Genomic DNA, 23777 nt, shown 5'->3' with positions numbered 1-23777 from the left:
TGTCTGTGTAATTGATTGCCAGAGCAATGTCAAATGTGATTGAAGATCCAAAAAAGAAAAAAATATATCTAAGCAGGTGTAAGATATGAGAATTAAGAAGTTAGAGATGGGAGTGTACTTCATACTGAAAAAGTATCTCTTTCCATCCCTTCCTGCTGCATTTGCCTTATTCTGCGAAAAAAAACAGAACTGATAATGCAGTGTTATTTTAATACTTAAAACATCAATACAGGCCTCCAATAGTCATACTAATGAATCAAAGTTGACAATAGAAATGCAATAGAGTGCACTCTGTGGTCATATTTTTAAAATGCTTTTGAAAGCAGTTATAAGATTAAAAGCTACAGAAAATTGCATTTTTTAAGCTTTCAAAATAAATGAGAGAGATTAACTTTTCAGCTTCATTTCAATATTTGTTCCTCCAATTTGGCCTGTTAGTTTACAGACAAAAATGTTTTGCTTGACGAGAGGAAATCCCTGACATTGAGCTTTGAGGCCTTAGAACGGTTTTTGTACATTCTGTGCTATATTAAAAAAAACAAGTTTTAAATTGTGATCTCCTACAACTAAAACAGAAAAGGATCACAAAAGAAAAAAAGTTATCGTAAGCAGGATCATAATTATTAATTTTTTTCTAACATACCTTTTTCGTGCTGGTGACTTTCCTACATCTTCCTGCACAGTTGTGAGGCGTGTTGTCAAAGTATTATTCTGTGAATCCTGGTGGCCCAAGCTAATTAAAAGAAAAAGATGATGTAATGAATTCCAAAATTAAATGTTTACTGCCCTATCTTAACTACAAAGTTTAAAATTTAACAGATGAATCACATATGCTTGGAACTACAGATCAAAAGCAACAAGGCCTAGGTAATTATTCCATGAGTCAGCTCCAAACTCAATTGATGTCCATACAAGTTAAATATACAACATTAAACAACACATTACCATACAATGTAGTTCACCCTCTGTTATCATACGGAATATAGGAGCCACCCGAAAGATTTATTGTAATGACTGGCACATTATCAACAATATCAGTAACTGAGAAAATCTTAGCTGCTTCATTGTAATTGAAGTTCTTCACTTCCAGCCCAATTTTAAAGAATCATCTTATTAAAAGAGTATTAATATTTTTTGTCTTCTGAAGTGAGGGGACAAGGAAGACGACTATCACCTAAAATACTGTCCCGCGAAGAACTTCGAACCATGCCATCTTGATCAAGTGATCTTCCCTGCTCAGCTATACATAAGGCCTTGTTCTATGTAACACTTTTAGAGAGAGAAACTTATGATTGCACAAACTCATGGGTTCCAGATCCTACCATCAACTTTCTCAAATTCAAATATGGGACCCACCCAAGGAATGATGAGTCATACTTTCAGGACACCATAGGATACTCCCCAATTGCTACTTTTGTGAAAAGTGAGTGATAGGAATAAACAGCAGCAACATGGATTTTCATTAAGTTCAGAGTATCTCCGATCTCATAACATTTGCAAATAGGACTGCTGGTACATCACAGCACAATGGATCATGATCATTGCGTTGGCACCAATACATGAAATCCTTCCACTTTTTATTATTGTAAGCTTTCAATGCTCAGAGGTCTTTCTGGATTCAGTAGTGATCAACAAACAGCTGGTAAACCCTATTACTTCAGTTTGACCTCTCAAGAGTTATGCCGTCATTCTGAAGTATCACAGCCACCAGGCCAGATCTGACCGTCCACCTGAATCAGAAGACCTCGACTATGTAGGATCTTGACAGAAGTTGAGGCTGAGGGCTAGAAGGTTTGAGGGCCACATTTTCATTAGTATTTGGGAGCCATGAAGATGACTAGCATTTCTACCCTAATCTTGTGAATTACCTATGCTATGAAGAGGAAACGGGTAAAAGCAAACAGCAATCTTTATGCTGAAACCGAGAGACATTTTATATGTTCCACAGTCACAGAACCTGCAGCAGAGCTTCTGGAGTTTTCTATTCCAAAAGGAAACAATTGTAACCCTCCTGTTGAAAAGGAGTTGGACTACTCCCACAAATGGAGGCTTGTTTTGTGATTGGATCAACTCTCAGTTGAGGCCATCCACTATTACATTCATACCTGGCACAAAGGAAGATGGTAGTGGTTGTTGGAGGCCAATCATATCAGCCCCAGGACATTGCTGCAGGAGTTCCTCAGGGCAGTGTCCTAGGCCCAACCATCTTCAGCTGCTTCATCAATGACCTTCCCTCCATCATAAGGTCAGAAATGGGGATGTTCGCTGATGATTGCACAGTGTTCAGTCCCATTCACAACCCCTCAGATAATGAAGCAGTCTGTGCCCGCATGCAGCAAGACCTGGACAACATCCAGGCTTGGGCTCATAAGTGGCAAGTAACATTTGCGCCAGACAAGTGCCAGGCAATGACCATCTCCCCTTGACATTCAACAGCATTACCATCACAGAATCCCCCACAATCAACATCCAGGGGGTCACCATTGACCAGAAACTTAACTGGACCAGCAACATAAATACTGTGGCTACAAGAGCAGGACAGAGGCTGGGTATTCTGCGGCGAGTGACTCACCTCCTGACTCCCCAAAGCCTTTCCACCATCTACAAGGCACAGGTCAGAAGTGTGATGGAATACTCTCCGCCTGCCTGGATGAGCGCAGCTCCAAGAACACTCAAGAAGCTCGACACCATCCAGGACAAAGCAGCCCACTTGATTGGTACCCCATCCACCACCTTAAACATTCACTCCCTTCACCACCACGCACCGTGGCTGCAGTGTGCACTATCCACAGGATGCACTGCAGCAACTCGCCAAGGCTTCTTCGACAGCACCTCCCAAACCCACGACCTCTACCACCTAGAACGACAAGGGCAGCAGGCACATGGGAACAACAGCACCTGCACGTTCTCCAAGTCACACACCATCCCGACTTGGAAATATATTGCCGTTGCTTCATCGTCGCTGGGTCAAAATCCTGGAACTCCCTTCCTAACAGCACTGTGGGAGAACCTTCACCACACGGACCGCAGCAGTTCAAGAAAGCAGCTCACCGCTACCTTCTCAAGGGCAATTAGGGATGGACAATAAATGCTGGCCTTGCCAGCGACGCCCACATCCCATGAACGAATAAAAAAATTCAGCATCCTTGCAAAGTACTAAGCAGACTGATCCAGTGAATTCCCTCTGCCCACCAACAATGGGATATGTGTATACCTTTGGTTGTAGACATAAAATATCCACCGTATTTTGTTTCTCCATTCTATCACAGCTTTGTTGAATCTCAGATTTTTCAATACCATCAAGGGTTAACCACATTACTTGGAGCACAAGCCCATAATGACCCAGGAGCTACATGGCAAATTCAATAATCCCTCTGTCAAAAGCTCACCATACTGTAAGGAAAATGTAGATCACTAAAGTCATTGGAGAGGCTGCAGCCTCATCAAAGTGTTTTCTTGAGAATGCCAGTCCAAACCATTGATTGCAATGGCCATTGCAAAGATCTCAAAATGTTGCGAAGAGCACGATAAAAGATTACTGACATCAGATCAAGGATACACAAATAATGCTGGGCAGAGATGTTGGATCCCAAATGGAGGACAGACCAGACAGCCATGAATCTGCCCAGCTGGAAATGGTATGTCCAGAACAAGCTGTAAATGAGGTTTCTCCAGATCATCTGGAATGCTTTGTCCAAGGTGAGCCCAACTCGGGTCTGAAAGGAGGATGCGTTCTTGCCCAGGACAAGTCACACCGAGTGTTGTCCCTCTAAGGCTGATCTCTAAAGAGCCCCAAAAGTTTTGCTCATGTTTTCTTTCCAAAATAGCATCCACCTTATCCTCACAAAAGTAAATTTGATCATATTTTTCCTGACTGTTTGGAGGACACATTCCCCATTTTGGTGGAAAATGCAAAATTTTCACCCAGGGACATTTGGACAGATAAGGCTGCCATCCCCACATTCGTATCCAGCACATTTCACACTCAACCAATACAGCACTTTAACCATCTGGCCAATATTATCAACATTGTGGGAGGATACATATCCCAGACTTCAACGATACTGGTTTTTCCTTCACAATATTTCTCAAATCGAACCTTTACATAACAAAGCATTTTCTCTGAATTCTTAAAAAAAGAACTGTAAGCCATTTGGCTCAGCTTCGGCTGCTCTTAAAGTCCATGCATCATCCTGCAAAAGCTTTTCATAAAATATAAATATTTGAGAATCTTTGTTCATTGTATGGGACACCAGTGCCAGCTAGAATGGAACACTTTTTCCACTCTCTTTACCCAATTAGCAGTTTCAAATATTCCAAGGTTAAGTATAGCACCTCAGAGGGGAAAAAAAAAAATTCTGATCAAACAATATGCCTTAACCAAAGAAGAGTGGCTCCTATTGAGTCTTTTTATTTCTCAAACCATTTAGCTTTTTGGTCAAAGCAAGATTGTCATTTTAGTACCAATTTGTGCTGTGGACCTGCACACATTGGGCACTAGATTGATATTACATAAATTCATTTCACATATAACCTCTTGTAGCAACCAGGGATGAGAATTTCACCAGTCTCCCTTGGACTCTAACCCAGATCACATATGTAATAGGACAGTGCAAACATGTGCCCTTAAAAAATATTATTCATACCTCTGCCAAGCAAGATCCTCTTCCAAAAATATATTTCTGCTCGCTTTCCTTCCACCTACAGGAGTTCTAGGTTCACTGGGCTCCAATATGGATACAGCGTACGTTGAGTCAGTCAAAACATTTAGATCTTCACCAATGGAGCTACTGTCGGTAGAATGTGCATAGTTCAAAGCTATTTTACGACAGTAAGTACAAGCTCGAAGGTCACCTGAAGAGAATGATGAAATCAATTTAGAATAGTTTCCAGACCTACAGTAAATACATACATTTCAAAAAGTTAGTGGACCTACAAAGCAGCTTTAATAGGGGTTTTAAACAGGTAAGCTACAAGCATTTGTTAACAAAGTTTACAAGGCGTTTGGACTTTGAGTTATTAAAATGCATTTTTGAATCATGCATTAGTGTTAGATATGCCAAACTAGGCACATGAAAAATACTTCACACCATAGGCAACATTGTTCTACCCATTAGATAAAACTCAAGAGTGAATTTCATTAACTGCATTCCTCACATCGAAGCTCCAGAACACTGATATATACCAGTAGACATTTTCTATCACCTGTATGCTACAGTAAATTGTACACTAAACATAACTTTACCAAATGTACTTGGTACCAACAAAAGTTCTAAAGACTGAAGGATTACAATTCTCATAGGCTCCTCTAATATCTATACACGACATCAGGATAAGTTGAATCCACAAACAATGCAGATCAGGCAATGTCACAAAAAAAAATTCGCCCAATTAATTTAAATAATGTTACTTACAGTAAGATGTCACTACTGATTGATCAACTTGTTTCCAGGTTAAATTTTGCCACCAGTTTATTTTTAAAAAAAACTTTAATTATACTTAATAATTTCTCTTTCCATCCACTTTATAAACTAAAAGCATATTGGGGGACTTGTTGGTTATATTTATCCAGTTATCTAACCCACCATAAATTACTCATGAATATCACTTGCCCTATTCAGTTGCTTAAATAGATCAATCCTTGGCATATGTATGTATGTATATAAATTTACATCACTATTTACATACCAGCATAACCCATGAATTTTCCAGGAATTTCTTGATTGCAACAGCGACTACAGAAGATCTGTCCACACAAGCGGCAGTGATGTCGACGTCTAAAGGTAGTAAACTTTTCATTGCAATCATAACACTCTTTACACTGACTGTCTGGCATCCAGTACTGCTTCAAGTCAGTATCCTGTATTGCAAAACATAGATAATAAGCTAGCATTCAGTGATCCTAAACAGTTATAAAGCACAGTAGAATCTATATGCATGCATTACTAATGAACATATTCTTGGCATATTCTCTTACAGGTAAACTACCTCAACATTCCAGTTTTCCTTTCTTTGGCAACTTAATACGTCCCCACTTGCTCCGTGTAACAGGACTGTACGAAGTTTTGACTTTAAAAATGTACTTTCCCCCTCTTTTCTAAGAAGCCCCAGTTCACATTTTTCCTTCAAGCAGGACATGGAGGACTTCTATTCACAGTCCACTTAAAATAGCGCTCTTTAAGCGCCACTGAAATCTTTTTTTTCCAGTTTTCCTTTTCTCCCTCAGCATTTAGGAAATCATAGATGGAAATGCATGGTCTATCACTCTGTAGGCATACGAAATGAAAAAATAAGCTGAGTCATCGGTTTTCTTTTTCGATGGCGTTGGTTGAGGGTACGATGTTGGACAGAACACCGGGAGAACTTTCTGCTTGTTTGAATAGTGCTGCGGGATCTTCAACTTCTACTTGAATCATTGGAACAGGTAGATGGGACCTCTGTTCAACAGAGAGGCAAAATCTACAACAATGCAGCATTCGGTATTGCACTGGAGTGGGACTCAAACCCACAATTTATTTCTCAGAGGCAAGGGTGCTACCAAGAGTGAGCCATGCTTACACTTGTCACATTTTATTTAAACACTAACTTGCAGCTGGGAGAGCTGGCAACTTTAAGGGTTAAAAAAAAACTTGAGAAAAGGAAAAAAAAGGGAAGAAAAATACTTTAATCTAAAATACTACCAGAAGAAACACAGTAACTATTTTTGTCTTGAATGTCTCCTCTAAAAAGGACAAAGGGAGAATTATTAAGATCCTCCATGGCAGTTCTTCTGGCTGGAAAAATGCAAGCAGATCTGGCAGATTCATATCTGTTTGGTTACCATTAAGCTGAGCAGACATTGGCACCTTAAAATTAGCTTAAAAAAAAATATCAGGACTGGCAGGGGTTCTTGCCAAATAAATGGGAGAGTAGCATCAACTCTAATATACCTTTCACACTGAGTCAACAGAAGCAGTGCTTGTAGTGAGGTAAGCTATGCAGGATCACTTTTTTGGCTTAACCATAGAGGAACCCCACCAAGTGGAATGACAGAACTGATTAAACTAAATTTGACTACTTAACTTAAAAGTCAGGCATTGTTGGAACTAAGCTAATGGCCACATAAATCAGTTGCCTGCACTTTTCCAAAAGATTTAAGAAAATGTACATATTTATTTTAAGTGGTCCTAATTTACCTTTGGTACTTTTAGTAAGGTCAACTGATACAGTAACTAAACAAGTACCTTCAAAATTTTAAATGGGTTCTCTTTATATAGTTTAACAAAAACTGAAACAGCTGTACCAATCTTTCCTGCAGCTAAATCAGCACACATCATTTATCTGCAGCACACTATTTGAAATTCTAACAAATGGGCCGACTAAACCCAAAAGTTTGAAGCCCTAAATTGCTACCTAAATAAATGTTACTTCATGTTATCTCCAGAAGATCTGCTTCACTGAATGGTATCACAACATCAAGCTCACCAATAGACTTTGTTTTTGTTCAACTTTGGACATCACACAGTAGTCCATTAACAAAAGAGAAGAAATAAATTCAGATCTTTAAACTTTTAGCATTACAATTTGAACAACAGGATTGAATGTTGGGCAGAATACAAGTTTTCTCAATTAGTGCAGCTGCAGTCATCATCATTCCTCCTGTGCCACTGAGGCACATAAGGCAGTAACAGATCAACGCCATACAATTCTGTCTTGGGCTTTTGCCTTCAGTTCCCGTAGTTGCAAGTGCACTGCAGCTGCATTTGTTACTGTGTTACATGGAGTTCCTCTTGGTCGACCTCCAGCTCTTCTACCCCGTGGCTTCCTAGTCCATGTCTGCTTAGGGATCCTTGTGTCAGGCATTTTCAAAATGTGACCAATAGAAGTGCATCTTCTCTCCTGGACTGTAATAGTCAATAGCAGCATCTGTACTCTCAAGTACACTTTTCGCAAAAACCAACTTGCTCTTCACGGAGTTGGCCAACAACGGCCGCCCTAATTCTGTTGAGAATAATGATACAGAAGAATTTACCAGGAACCGATAGCAATGTAATACCACACCAGTTGTTACAATCACTTCTGTGCCCCTTCGTGGGAATCTTGGCAACGATTCCTTTAGTCCAAACTTTTGGTGTTACTTCTTTTTCCCCACACAATTAAATAAACGTAGGATGGTAATCAAGTTCTCATCTCCACTTTCTTGGAGTAATTCTGCACATATTTGATCCTCTCCCGATGACGACTTGTTCTTTAAGTTAACTATAGTGGATCTCAGATTGTGCATTGTAATTTTACCACAATTGACATCCAGTTCAGCCATCTTTGCAATGGAGTTGAAGTCGATCCTAATGACTAGAGGTGGTCTATTGACGATTTTGTGGAAATGCTCTGCCCATCTCCTCTTTATATCTTCCAGTTTGGTGACAAGCTTACTTTTGATGGAACCTTTTCTGTGGTGCTTAAAGTCTCTTGAAAGTTTCTATATAATCTTAAATTGTCCTCATATCTCCCCTTACTGTAGCCATTACTGCCTCTTGAGCTTGTTTTGTTTTGCCTTTACGTGCCGCATTAGGTTCATATCTTAACTCCTTGTTTGCTATATACTGTACCTGGCTTTTTCCCTCCATTATTTCTTTCAGGCGCTTTAGGACTGTAGTAAGGCTCCTCAGTTGTACAGCTGTTCGAGGATCATGGTTCCCCATAGGCACATCTGGTTTTCTATGACCATCTAATTAATAAATTTTAAAAAAACTTAAACAGGTTATAACGGGGGAAAAAAAGCTATTTTTGATTGGAACAGCGTTTATTTATAGTGCCTTTTTATTTTGTTCAGTAGCTGGATGCTTTGTCATTTTCCTTCTTAAAACCATTCTGGGATATATGACAGTTTGAACTAATACCTTGTTTATTGTGGCAGAAAGGAGCTAAATCAATGCTCCTGTTCACTGTTAATGTCACAACTCCAAAATCAGAATTTCACACCAAGCTACAGAACGAATATTAGGACAGGTGATCAAAAGCTTGGTCAGAGGTAGGTTTTAAGGAGCATCTTAAAAGGAAGAGAGAGAGGTGGAGAGGTTTTGGGAGGGAATTCCAGAGCTTAGGGCCTAGGCAGATAAAAGGCATGTCCGACAATGGTTGGGTGATGGAAATACAATATTTTGCACCACTGTGTCCTCAATCAGAATTGATGAAACACTAAGACTTCAGAGGCCTTTGGGCTGTGCAAGTACAAAAGAATTTTCTCAGTCAGTTCTAACTGGAGATCTGAAGTCCATGGGGGGAGGGGAAGTGAAGCCAGGAAATTTGTGTTGCCTATATGCAATATTGAATCTTTAAGATGAACAGAAGACTTTCTTCTGAAGATGCTGTTAATTATAAAGTGGAGTAAAAAATTTAAAGAGGGATTTTAACTCATAAGAATGTAAGAACATAGAGATATGCGCAGGAGTAGGCCATATACCCTGCTCCACCATTCAATAAGATCATGGCTGATCTTTGACCTCAACTCCACATCCTTTGATTCCCCTAGAGACCAAAAATCTATCTATCTCACTCATGGTGGGTTAATTCTTTATTTTCTAGGCACCGTACTTTCAGTAACTTGCTGTCTTACTGCTGCTGTACATTATTCTATCCATAAATAAACTTAAAAATAAGTTTCATACTGTACATATTAGGGAGATGGGATGGATATTTTCTGCCTTTCTAAGGAGACAGGAGAACACACACCATGTACTTTCCAGCAGCAATTGCCTGAATTAGAGGATCATTCTTAATTCTGCAGTATTCTATCCCACTCAGCACACATACAGGCTCAGGTTTCAGTTCAAAATTAACTTGGGTCTGCTTATTTTGGCCATAGGCACAAACTAAAAAGTTGGAAAGAGCAATGGATGGTAACACTGGCTTGTTCTGGGGAGGCCTCCTTGCTGAAGGCTCTTTAATCTGGTTGGGAATTTACATCTTGAATGTGGCCTCTTTTCTCATTAATGGGGACCATCCTCCCTGCACGTGACAATAACCTGCCTCCATATAATCCTCACATAGTGCCTGATAGGATGCACCTATCCTGCTGAAACGGTCTGTGATTATGCTGATCGCCATCAGTAATTTATTTACCATACGGACACCACATGCAAGCATGATACAGGATCCTTCTCATTTAAAAAAAAGTGGTTGGCAACAATGTTCTAAAAGTAGCACAGCACTCACATTTTGCATCCTGGGCAATTGCCTACTTCAGGTCCATCATGATTTTCTCTCTAGATTCAGTTAGTAGGCTATTGCTAATTTTGACTAAAGTAGCGTCCATTATATTTCATTTTAAATTGTACACTGCTGTGATTTTTTAACAATTTCAAATGATTAAAAACAGTGCAACAGTCCTTTAATTATACCGTAGTTTTGAAAACTACACATATTTTACAGTATCACGTTTTCCTAGTCTAAAATCCAAACTCAGTATATTTTAGGGAATAATTGCTTAATTGAATCAACAGCAATCTTGTAAGACCAAGAGTAAAACTGGCTCTGCACTTCTTCCTCATACTTCATGCTGGCATTGCCATTGCAGTTGTTGCAAGCTTGTTTCAAATTTCTTTTTGGTTTTACGTTTTTAAACTTTCCTTTTTAAGTTTCCTTTTTCACTTCCTCTTTCAGACTTTATTTTAAGTGTCCTCTCTAGTTCCACATTCAATTGCAGAGTACAAAAATAAGGTATAAACTGGCGTCACACTTTTTGGTTACTCCCTTATGAACTGAAACAAAATCTTTAAAGTATTTCAATAGAGAAAGTACAGACACTGCTCAAAAGCTGTTATTATTTTAAGTACAGCAGGTGCATTTGGCTCCATTGACCATGAAACATGTGAAAGATTTCCAAACGTGTCATGCCAACCTTTTAGTAACAAAAATGAGTTAACAAGCCTGTAGCATTTTCCAGGATTAAGTTACTCAAATAATAGGCATACACGGTTACATAGACTATAATAGATTGCTTCAATAGATACTATTACATTTGTAAAATGTACGGAAGAGCAGAACTATATTTTTCAAACTACTCTTCAAAATATACAAAAGGAAGTAAACTCACTCTTAAAAGATTACGTGATTCTCTTTTCCAGCACACAATGAACCATGCTTGCAAGTACGAGAAAGGCTGTAATAGCCATAAAAAGTAGAAAAAACATGTCTGCAAACATAACCAAACAAGCTTAGATATAGGCCTGGATTTTAACATGGAGCCGGGAAGAAACCGGGGGGGGTGGGGGAGATCATTTTCGGATACGAAACCCGGAAGTGAAGTGAGCGCGTCAGGATCTGCGATCGCAACTTGACTGAAGGATAATGCAGGGGAGGTGAGCAGTCGGCCATCAGGGGAGGTGAGCAGACGGCCGATTGCGGGGGTCCGATCATGGCAGGTAAGCTTGTAGGGCCTGGAGGAAACACTCCTGCTCCTCTTGGCCCACAAGCAGTGCAATAAAGGCACTTACCTCATGATCCGGCTCTTCTCACTGGCGAGATTCATGAGTCCCAGGAAACCCGCGCTGGAAGTATTAAATTTAAAGTTGAGTCAAATTCAATTTAAAAAAAAGAGCTACCCAACGTCTCAAGAACGTTAATTGATGCTACAAATAACCGCCCACCTGAATTAATTAAGGTCCTGACTGCAGCGAGTAGGTTACTCGCATGCATCCAAACACGCCTGGGTTAAACCCGGAAGTGGGCGCGTTCGAGCTGGGTTGCAGTCTCATTCATTCCAAAAATCAAATATTTTAACTACCCACCCGCCCACAACCCACACATTCTTAGGGGTTAAAATTACCATATCAAAAAGGCTTAAAGAGTTTAAGCTACTGACATTCATCAGTTGTGCTTATAAAAATCTTTTTCTAAATGCCTTTAATTAATTCTGCAAGTGTATTCAATTTAGATAATTAGGGAGAAACCAGCACATTTAATTTGTATCTGTTTTTAGGAGCATTTCCTTGTTCTATATAAACTTTTAGTAAATTCCTCTCTTTCTGTTTTTCTCCCTGCTTGTGAGCTATACAACAATTAATTAAAGCATCAGTTGCTGAGAAGCTCATTCCAATTAATTGCAAAGATACACGTACAAAACAGGAAAAACTGTCAGAAGTGTGACCAAAAATATGTGACAACAGGGAGTAAGGTTTCTGGACAGATAATGTGCACAGGAAAAAGATGTTTTAATACAGATAGTTATATCACTTATACACAGCTTTCACAGAAAAGTAAACAGATCCCTGAAAATTAATCCCTAAAGAACCGGAATAAATCCCAGAAAAGCAGAATCTTACATATTCAGTCACTGTAAATCAGTGGCCCTAATGTTATGCCCTACATAGCAGGAGACCCTGTTTTGATAAAATTCTGTATCCTCAGATTCGGCAAGAGCAATGCCATAGGAGATCTGCCAGAAAAAACACACGGGTAGATTTTTGTCTTCACTACCTGGGCGGTGATCTGGTGACGAGGATTGTCTGGCTGACTTTCATTCCGCTGTAATCATGCTGGTTCTATGAACAAGCGGGTGATCCACTCAGCCAGATTACCCATCATGCAGTGAAGACGCAAGTTCACAGAAATATCTCTTTTAAAAATGCATGTTTTGTTGGACTACCTTCTTCATACTAAACAACCTCTAACCTCATTCCAGGAAGAATTCTCTAAGACTTTTCAGCCATAACTGAAGTCACAAGACCTGAATTGAAGGAGTTGAATTTCACCCCGGGAAACACATCAGACAGCTTTCTAAAACTGCACAACCTTGAAAACACACATAATAGTCTTGATGAGTGGAAAGCACAAAGTTCAGTTTTAAGGACAGATATTTATTTCTCACAAACTGAATCACACATTTAATCACTCAAGCATGTTTTTGAGGAGTTAAAGATCCTGCTGCAGTTCCTTTCTTTTCCTAAACTGTAAACTAAAGAGCTTTCGCCGCATTCGAACTGAAATAGAAAGAATGCTGCATCACAGAATAAAAATAAGCAGCACCAAGCCATTAATGTTAGGAACAGTGGAGGTCTAAAAGAGATTTAGGGGTCTATATACAGATTACTAGGGGTCCAGGTACAAAAAATAATCAAAAAGACTAATGGAGTTAGCCTTTTAACTAGAGGGCTAGAAGATAAAAGGGGAGGAATTTTTGCTACAGCTATACAAAGCCCTGGTTAGACCACATCTGGAGTACTGTGTACAGTTATGGGCACCGCACCTTAGAAAGGATATATTGGCCTTGGAAGGAATGCAGTGCAGATTGACCAGAATGTTACCAGGGTCCCAAGGGTTAAATTATGAGCAGAGATTACATAAACTAGGCTGGTTTACCATGGAATATAGAAGGTTATGGTGGTTTGATTGAGGTTTTTAGGATTTTGAAAGGAATTGATAGGATAGAGAAACGTTTTCCGCTGGTGGGGAAGTCTAGGACAAGGAGACAATCTTAAAATCAGAGCCAGGCCGTTCAAGAGAGAAGTTAGGAAACACTTCTTCATGCAAAGGGTGGTAGAGGTGTGGAACTCTCTCCAACAAAAAGCAGTAGATGCTAGCTCAATTAATAATTTTAAATCTGAGATCGATAGATTTTTGCTAGCCAAGGATATTAGGGGATATGGAGCCAAAGCGGATGGATGGTGTTAGTATACAGATCTGCCATGATCTCATTGAATGGCGGAACAGGCTCGAGGGATTGATTAGCCTACTCCTGTTACTGTTCCTAAGCCATTACAGCAGTGTCAGCTAGTTAAAGATTACAAATCCAAACTTCATCTTCCATGAGGACCACCTTCAAGCATGCTCCAAAAGCATGCACCATAGAGTGATGAGACATAGGTCTGCAACTGCAATTTCACCACACAGTAAGTAAATTTCAACTGTACCACTATGGACAGTTGTCAAGTGAAGGCTGCATGGGGGGTACGGAGGGGAAAGAGAGGAACAAAAATCATAGGACTAGTAGTTTCATTTAAAAATATAGCTCCAATTGTTTTATCAAAGTAATTTCTGCTGCTGGGATAGTCTCATTTCCTTGTGTTGCTTTCTTTTCTTATTTGATAAAATTTGGAGCAGGTTCGCTAAATCCCAGCTCTGCCAACATTTCACAGCGAACAGAGGCTCAGAGGCATGAGCAGATCTGCCAACGGCCATAAATGAAGGAGAAGCAGGCTTTAAGTCATTTCTACAATGTATTATGAATATTATTGGATTAGACCAGTGTTACATTTGAAAGATTTCAAGTGCCCCTCTTGCTGATGTGTACCACATCCATTATCAGGAAAGCAAAGGACTTCTGCATGTTGTTAATCCAATAAAATTTATGACTGCAATTACATCATGAATGCGCGAGACAGGCTTTTCAAACAAGAACTTGATTAAAACCTAGCATGTAGTGAACTGGATAGTGTCATGGATTAAACAGTGCCTTTTTTTTCTTTACTTTTAGCTATTTCAAATCTCACTGCTGGAATGAAAGTCTCCTCTATCCATTCCCCACCATGAACATCCTTCACTTTCATGAGCACATTGGTTTTAGAAAAAAAGTGTAGGAGCCACCTGTCTCAAATGCTACAGGAACACCCGTTAATTAGATTGTAGCTAAATGGTAGTGAGTTAAGGACTACAACATAGACCCAGTTATATTTTCTTACCATGTCAATAGACAAAGCAAGTTTCATCAATCATATCAACTTTTAAAATGTGATATTGTTGAATTCATGCTGGATTGTCGCAGACGCAATGGATTTTCAGGAGAGAGAGTGATTATATAACTTCTACAGGTTACGTGCACGTGTAAAATTAAGTTTTAACATTTCATTCTCTGTTAAATTAACCTTCAAGTATGAACTATAAATGTGAAACGATATTTACTGAAAATGTTTCCAGCAACCAACAATTGCAATTTGAACCAGTCAATCTTTAGGATTGGGGCCAGCTCTTTAACTTACCTTTATATTTAAAAATATAGCTCAGATCTGCCATCTAAATTAATCACTCAAGGGAAATTAATCACAAAAGGCAATTTTTTCACAATTAATATGTGGACAAAGATAGAAGTTCTGAGCTTTTGCCAGAATTGGCCCTGCACAGGGACCACAGAAAAATCACTTAATTAAATCAGCCATTATAAAATTTTGTAGATCAACCTCAGGATATAAAAAATAAAGATACAGACTATATCTACACTTGCACCTTCAATTTTCACTTTGGGCCAGATTTTACGGTGAGCAGTGGCACCGTTCATTAGAAAGTCTATGAGCAAGTGCAAGTCTATGAGCTTTTTCTCTTTTAATTAGAGATCCAAACAGCATGGCTGCCTCTTCAGGGCATCTGGGACCTGTGTGAACAGGGCAAGCAGCTGTGTATCTCCTTAACGCATCGTTAATGAGCAACGCAAGCTTAACCAGGAAGTGTAAATTAGAATAGTGAATTCAATGTCAAATTAGGTACAGCAAGCGAAATAGAGGGAAAGGAATATTGGATTAAGAGACAGGGTTAAAAGAAACAAAGAAAAAAAAAATCTTAAATGTCCAACAATAATTAAAAGCTGAAGGAATGAGACCCACACTTATAAAAGTTCATTTTCAGTGACAGAGAGGCTGTTTGGCAGTAATTAAGACTTACCACGTTGTTAAATTGATACTTAGACTTGAAATGACTTGACTTAACTTTCGTTGGTGAGTTTTGTCCATATCTGCGACGTCAGTGCAGGAACTTCACACCGTTCAATACATTTGAACGAGGAGCCAGACAACGAGATGCCGCTTTCACAGAGTTTTTGGAGGAGCAGGGCACCTGGTACAGCAACCTCCAGATTTCCGCATTTAACTGTGCATGTGCGGTCGCCGGAAGTTGCTGTCCGATTTGCACATGAACAACAGTGAGTGCTGTTAGCCTCACCATTATTTTTAATAGCAAAATCCAGCCTAATGCTTCAGCTGGAGATTATTAACGCATAACTAACAAAATTCCAAAAATATGCAACTTTCCTTTTTCATCTTTTCTGTACTTCTTGAACTGCTGAAATACTTAGAAATATTGACTTAAGATACTTGAACAACATTTTATTTTCAAAATTTAATGAATGACCCCCACCCCACAGTACAAAAGTACAGAAAGATTTTAGTTTTTCTGTATTCTAGATGCAATGAAGACCTGGTAAGTATATACATTACAGAACATTGAAGAAAAATCTCATCAGGCAATCCTGTTGCTAAGTCCTAAAGGTTAGTTTCTAAACACACTTATCTAGCATCCCTAACAGCCAGAATTCATATCTGAATCCCCATCTGCAATTGTAAATTATGACTTTCTGTACTACTGTTTTGCCTAAATTAGATAAATTGTTTAAATATAAAATCATTCTGGTGATTAGCTAATTGCAATTTATTTTTTTTAAAAATGTGATTCTATTGCAACTGATGCTAAGAAAACTATTTAAATTCCATCCAACAGGAAGAAATTTTGATTATTTTTTCCACTGGAACTGCTGGATTCATAAAACTTCATGTGAGCATGAGTCCCAACCATTCCTATTTGCATAGAAAGGAAGAAAGGAAGTTTTTGTAAGAACATGATTGAAATTTACAGCACACACATACTCTGCAGTAATGAAATGCAGAACAGCAAGATGCGTTGTGCAATGCTATTATAATCACGTGGCTACCACCTGTGGTTGTCTGGCAGCAGAAATTTGTTTCAACAACTTTGCCTGGTCAACAAGGCCCAAAACGGAAAGTTACATTGGTAATATATACACCCTTCGTCAGGAGTGGCAGATAAATATGTTTCAAAACAATGACTTTAGTCTCACCAAAAGGGACCCTCAGGAGCGATCTTTGTATTTTTTGTTACCGTTTAATTATTTTTAATAAGTCTTCATTACATCTAGAAAACTCAACCAAAGTAATATTAATATTTCAAACCTGATCAGTTGTCTTTTTGAAGTGTCAATAGCTATTAAGTGGAGTACCTTATAGTATATTTCTTGTGTGGCTATATTAGTTTTTATTCACAAGTAAAAAGAAGAATCAGCAAACAGCTAAAACTGACAGAACAGAGTCCATTTAATAAAACATGCATTTTTCCTGCCTTCTGCTCCTGAGCATTGATGTCTTGTTGGTTTATTTAATGCACTGGTATCCACTGATGCTGCTGATTGATAAAACTTCAGTTAGCAGGATTCCCAACCATTCCTATTTGAATTCCTATACACAGCACACTAATTGTTCTACTACCTTGTCCAAGTAACCACTATTTGTGTGATGCTTGACAGAACGTCAAGCTATTTGACTACCAGGTGCAACCAAGCCTAATCCTATCTGCACTTAACATCCACACATGCACAGTTCTACATGAGTTGCTGGATAGCAGTTAGGAATGGGAATCCCAGCAATTTTTCTTCCCCCTAACCCAGGAATGTGGATGTCTGTTGTAGCATCCCTCCATTGCCCATGTTAAAAGCAACTTACTCAGCAGTGACAGGTGATCATAGTTGGTCTTATAGATCTTCCTGTTCTATATGGGTGAACTAATCACCAAATAAACTCAGCCATTAGGTGCTTAAACCTGTGATTTCTAATTTCAATGTATTGGAGTTTGAAAATCCTTTGTGCCATGGTGTAGTGAGTTGAGGGTTTGTGCCTTTGATTCCCCACATCATGAATTCCCAATCTTAACTGTGCCATCACAGTGGCAGATCCAAGGCCTGACACTTGCCTGCAGGGATGGGTTGAGGAAAAAAATAATGGAGGCCAAGTTGTAGAGTGAAAAAGGCAGAAAAGTCTAATGTTGAATGGAGACGACACATAAAAGAGAAGGGGAGGAAATAAGTTAACAAAAAATATAAACTTGTTAAAACCAAGATGTCTGGAACTGAGACCAACCTTCATTCTACAGGGTTAAGTGTGCTTGAACTCTAAGCAGGGTGTGTTTTTGCACTCATCTGAGATGATGGGTGGGACATTTGATGAGATTTACAGTGGAGAATGATCTAGGTTTTACCTACAATTGTCAAATAAACTAAAGGGTGGGTTTTTATATGGCGATTCAATAACCCAAAATCCAAGAAAATATTAAACTAACTTGTAGTTTCCTTCTTCACCAAACATCTCCACAACAGTACTTATTATTACCAAAGAGCTCAAGTTCACATACCATATCCAAATGCAGTACTTTTTATACAGGCCTCATTTCCTTTCTTGAATGATGTTATAGTCTTTCCAGAATTTCCTACCTTTAAGTTAACCTTTTCCCAGTTTCTTTTTTATTCTCCCTCAAATACATATGGATGAAAGAAATTCAACCACTCAACACATTAAAATAAACATGCAACACAATATTTCAAATTCAAAGTTGTCACATCTGCAATTCTCTGCCCACAGCAAACTTCCAATCTCAATAGTGCAATGGAAGCTATGGCTTCCCTCAAGGACTGTCCTAGCATTATCTGAAGTTAACATCTCAAGATTGCTGAACTCCAGCCCAATGAAGTTGATCGAAAAAACTAATCTGACCGTTAAAGCTGCCATCACATTTAGTCATTGTTGAAGTAGTACAAATAGAATATCTTGTCCCGTTATCTGGATATTCTACTAGCTGCAGCTAGGCATCTTGTCTTACCAGTGTTTAACAAAGCCAACAAAGTGTTGTGCCCTTATACTGTTGGTAAAAACTTGTGGAATTTTTGGATGAATATTTCTTATACACATGCACAATGAATAGTCAGGGGCTTACTGCAAATTAGTTTTTTTCTGGTCTTTGCTGTGGTTAAGATGACCGATGTCAGTATAAGAACCCTCTGATTTGAGCATCTCCTGCAACGTACTTTATCGCAGCAGTAAGTGGTGGTAGACATTTTTGTCTAAGGACAGCATTCTGATTGACAGCCACACTGACTGCAAGTCGCTAATTTCTTGGTAATGCCGAAAGGAATACATCCAGCTTCCCCACCCCCGTCAAATTTTATTTTCTCCTCACCTGATAATAGTTCCAAGATACCATCAGCCATCTGTCACCTTGTGCAAATGGCCAGTCTTCAAGCATAGGCATAGGCTATGGGGTATCAGTGCCTAATCCAGGTCTCACCCATTGTCCATAGATATGCACGTTCCAGCAGTGATCACTGGATAATGGTCAAGTGCAGGAATCTGGACTGATCTTTTTTCTCTCCAGCCCAGGAGTGGAGGCCAATTGTAGCTGAGATCAGCTAATTCAGAGGACTGTGCATTGAACCTTCTTGACCTGTATGGCTCAGTACTGCATTGGGCTGATGGAAAAGTCAAGGAGATTCTTATCCTAGACCTAATCTGCCTGACATTATTTAGGTAGTTTTCTTGAGTGAATGGTTGGAACCATTGACCTTAATGATGCATGTTTCCATATTGTAGTTCATATGCAGCATTAAAATGTCCTCAAGTTCCAAGTTCAAGAAAACAGTTAGCAATGCAAATGTCTTCCTTTTAGCATCACATCTTGCCCAGAAATGTTCATTCATTATATATAGGAAGGAAAAATGGTATTCAATGAATGGCGTTGAAATAGCAAAGGACAAAATGAAAAATACCTCGGAATTAGTTGACCTGACACTCAACTTGTCCAACCAATGTAGAGCAGCAATCAACAAAGCCAACAGAACATTCAACTATATAGCCAAAACAGTAGAATACAAAGTTAGAATACAAACTGTACAGTGCTCTGGTCAGACAATGCCATGAGTACTGTGTCCAGTGCTGGCATCAAGACAATAGGGATACATTCAAGCATTGGATGCATTACAAAAGGATAACATAATGCTGATCCTTAGTCTTAAGAGATTTGAGTTATTGGAAAGACTGGAGAAACTTGGGCTTTTCATCCTTGAAAAGAGACATCGGAGTGTTGTTCCGAGAGGCATACAAAATAGTAAATGGCACGGAAAAGGTAAAGCTGCAAAATTACTTTAAATTAAGCTGCGAGGGTAGGACAAGGAGCCAATGGTTCAAACTAGTAAAAAGTGAAATCTAGGACTGATAACGGGAAGTTTTTCTTCATACAAAGATCAATACATGGATTGAACGCCTGGATATAGAGATGCAGATGAAAAAACCCTGGGATCACTTGAGAACTAATTGGATGCTGCAGTGGGGAACTTTAAGGTCATTCTGGATAGATGATCTAAAAGGGCTGACTGGCCTTACTCATACATAACTATTTTGTGATCTATTCTTATTTAGATGATGGGCCCTTTGAATCACTGAGAGTTGGGACCAAGTGGCTTCTCTTCTCCTTTAAAATGCTCAATTCATTTGTCAACGGTGAAACATCTCATTTAGAGCCTAAGTAGGGATGTAATATTTATATGTGCCCATTTTGCATCACTCAGTGTCGTACCTTACCAATACGTTAACTTTTCACATTTCAAGCTTATTGGAACAAAACGTAACTCTTCAGAAGAGAAGAAATGGTGTCGCTTTACACTACTGAACTGCTTCTAATGGATACAGTTCAGTAATTGACTCAATTCCTGTGATCAACTGACCGTTGAAGGCAACCCTGTAGAGTAAATAAAGCATTAAAGACTCATCATTACTAGGTCTATATTAGTCTATATTCAGCTCTGGTTTTGTATCATAAATAGACAGAAAATACATCTGAATCAGCACATTATGCTCAAGGGCTGAGGTGAGGGCTCACTGCTAGAAGAGGGAAGATTAAATGATTTGCAAAATGACTCAAATTTAACTGGTTATCAAATTAAAGAGGTTACATATTTTGCTGTATACCAATTAACATTTAAATTAATATTGCCAGTTACATGCTGTGCTACTAAACCATTTTAATTATAAAACTCAGATCCTGTCATTTTATGTTAACAATGACCACAATTAGAGCTGTACTGATTTAATTCTGAAACTGCAGTGATTTAAGAATATCTGAACACACAGATGCATAGCTGCTTTGTAACACCTATTTTTTTTCCTAATCCATGAATACAATAATTCTTTTAAAGAGACTCATGAAAGGAAGCTCTGATAGTAGTGCTGAGCCGTTACAGGAAAAAAAAAGTGCACGCTTGTCATGATTCAAAATTATGCTACAATTTTAAAAAAAGATATGGAGATGTACAATGCCTTGTCTGCAATTCATAACACTTGTTAAAATAATGAAATTACGCTATTATCTCTTTTACCTGCGCCTTGAGGTTTGACCATTGATGCACTAGAAGCTCTTCGTGTGCTTTCCCCTGTGCGTTGCTTTTTGTAAGTCGGTGGTGATCTTAAATATGCTCGGCCATCATTTTGGTGGTTGGACCTATTTACTCCTGTAACCTGTGGATCATTCTGGGGCAACTCTGTCCTGTATGAAGAGTTGGGTCTCCCATCATCTAAATGTTGGGGGGAGGGGGGAAGCAAGATATAAAAGGAGTCTATTTTACAGTCTATACAAAAATACTTCCAAACTAATAATTCTGATTTTACAACCCATATACAGCTTTATACAAAAACAGTTCCAAAGTAATGACCAGCACAGGCAAACTTTCACCTATATAGCAATACAGCAAAGGCTATGGGCCCTGACAACATCCCAGCTGTAGTGCTGAAGACTTGTGCTCCAGAACTAGCTGCGCCTCTCGCCAAGCTGTTCCAGTACAGCTACAACACTGGCATCCACCCGACAATGTGGAAAATTGCCCAGGTATGTCCTGTCCACAAAAAGCAGGACAAATCCAATCCGGCCAATTACCGCCCCATCAGTCTACTCTCAATCATCAGCAAAGTGATGGAAGGTGTCGTCGACAGTGCTATCAAGCGGCACTTACTCACCAATAACCTGCTCACCGATGCTCAGTTTGGGTTCCGCCAGGACCACTCGGCTCCAGACCTCATTACAGCCTTGGTCCACACATGGACAAAAGAGCTGAATTCCAGAGGTGAGGTGAGAGTGACTGCCCTTGACATCAAGGCAGCATTTGACCGAGTGTGGCACCAAGGAGCCCTAGTAAAATTGAAGTCAATGGGAATCGGGGGGAAAACTCTCCAGTGTCTGGAGTCATACCTAGCACAAAGGAAGATGGTAGTGGTTGTTGGAGGCCAATCATATCAGCCCCAGGACATTGCTGCAGGAGTTCCTCAGGGCAGTGTCCTAGGCCCAACCATCTTCAGCTGCTTCATCAATGACCTTCCCTCCATCATAAGGTCAGAAATGGGGATGTTCGCTGATGACTGCACAGTGTTCAGTTCCATTCGCAACCCCTCAGATAATGAAGCAGTCCGAGCCTGCATGCAGCAAGACCTGGACAACATCCAGGCTTGGGCTGATAAGTGGCAAGTAACATTCGCGCCAGATAAGTGCCAGGCAATGACCATCTCCAACAAGAGAGAGTCTAACCACCTCCCCTTGACATTCAACGGCATTACCATCGCCGAATCCCCCACCATCAACATCCTGGGGGTCACCATTGACCAGAAACTTAACTGGACCAGCCATATAAATACTGTGGCTACAAGAGCAGGTCAGAGGCTGGGTATTCTGCGGCGAGTGACTCACCTCCTGACTCCCCAAAGCCTTTCCACCATCTACAAGGCACAAGTCAGGAGTGTGATGGAATACTCTCCACTTGCCTGGATGAGTGCAGCTCCAACAACACTCAAGAAGCTCAACACCATCCAAGATAAAGCAGCCCGCTTGATTGGCACCCCATCCACCACCCTAAACATTCACTCCCTTCACCACCGGCGCACTGTGGCTGCAGTGTGCACCATCCACAGGATGCACTGCAGCAACTCGCCAAGGCTTCTTCGACAGCACCTCCCAAACCCGCGACCTCTACCACCTAGAAGGACAAGGGCAGCAGGCGCATGGGAACAACACCACCTGCACGTTCCCCTCCAAGTCACACACCATCCCGACTTGGAAATATATCGCCGTTCCTTCATTGTCGCTGGGTCAAAATCCTGGAACTCCCTTCCTAACAGCACTGTGGGAGAACCGTCACCACACGGACTGCAGCGGTTCAAGAAGGCGGCTCACCACCACCTTCTCGAGGGCAATTAGGGATGGGCAATAAATGCCGGCCTTGCCAGCGATGCCCACATCCCGTGAACGAATAAAAAAAATATCCACACTAATTTTTTTTTCCACTCCTTTATTCTTTCCTCCTGCACAGTAAATTACCCCTATAAGGATTGAACAGTATGTTATACTACCACCACCACTTCTGGCTCAGTTACCAAAAGGTACTGGTGCTGTTGACACTCACGCACTTGAATAATGGCCACTTGGGTAAGGTATCAGAGGGCGACTGGTATGAATGACATATGCTGATAATGCCACTCCTCACTCCCAGCACCTCACCCTCAAGCAGTACTGCATGAGTTGGCTGACATTAAGGGTGTGATAGAGGGGAGAAAGGAGGAGGAAGAAAATATAGAAACCTCGGTGTGATTATTAGTTGAAGTTCAGAATCAACCTCATGTCTTGGACACTTAGTTTACCACCAGGCACTTCAGTATATTTATCAGAAAAATGTGTATTTCATTTCTCACCTTTGCTAAAACGAAAAAGGCTTACAAAGGAGCTGTAGGCTGATCTGAAGGGAGGTTCATCTTGATCTGGAGTCAGGGGCTTAAAATGGGTGAGATGAGATGGGCTTGTAGGAGAGCGAGCCTGTTCATTCCCAAGATCCAAAGCAGATTTGACCTTCTCCTCTGCTGCCATCTCATGCACCTGGAATAAAAAGAGAAATTAAACTCCATCAAAAATTATTAAAAATGAAACAAACTTTCAGCTGA

At 39.9% G+C, this 23777-nt stretch overlaps 1 protein-coding gene across 3 annotated transcripts in view; it reads right to left on the bottom strand.

The window, feature by feature from the left end:
• pikfyve (phosphoinositide kinase, FYVE finger containing) overlaps positions 1-23777 on the bottom strand; it is a 116580-nt gene that overhangs the window by 76754 nt on the left and 16049 nt on the right. For all 3 annotated transcript variants that reach the window (XM_067987889.1, XM_067987891.1, XM_067987892.1), the window contains exons 2-7: positions 23532-23712; positions 21176-21370; positions 8589-8707; positions 5689-5860; positions 4647-4854; positions 644-733 (exon numbers count right to left, since the gene is read on the bottom strand). In XM_067987889.1, coding sequence (XP_067843990.1) covers positions 644-733; positions 4647-4854; positions 5689-5860; positions 8589-8707; positions 21176-21370; positions 23532-23703 — 956 coding nt within the window. In that variant the 5' untranslated portion in view covers positions 23704-23712. The remainder of the gene's footprint in view (positions 1-643; positions 734-4646; positions 4855-5688; positions 5861-8588; positions 8708-21175; positions 21371-23531; positions 23713-23777) is intronic.

The sequence above is a fragment of the Heptranchias perlo genome, chromosome 7, assembly GCF_035084215.1.
Source record: "Heptranchias perlo isolate sHepPer1 chromosome 7, sHepPer1.hap1, whole genome shotgun sequence".
Taxonomy (NCBI): Eukaryota; Metazoa; Chordata; class Chondrichthyes; order Hexanchiformes; family Hexanchidae; genus Heptranchias; species Heptranchias perlo.
This window is presented reverse-complemented; position numbering and strand designations above follow the sequence as displayed.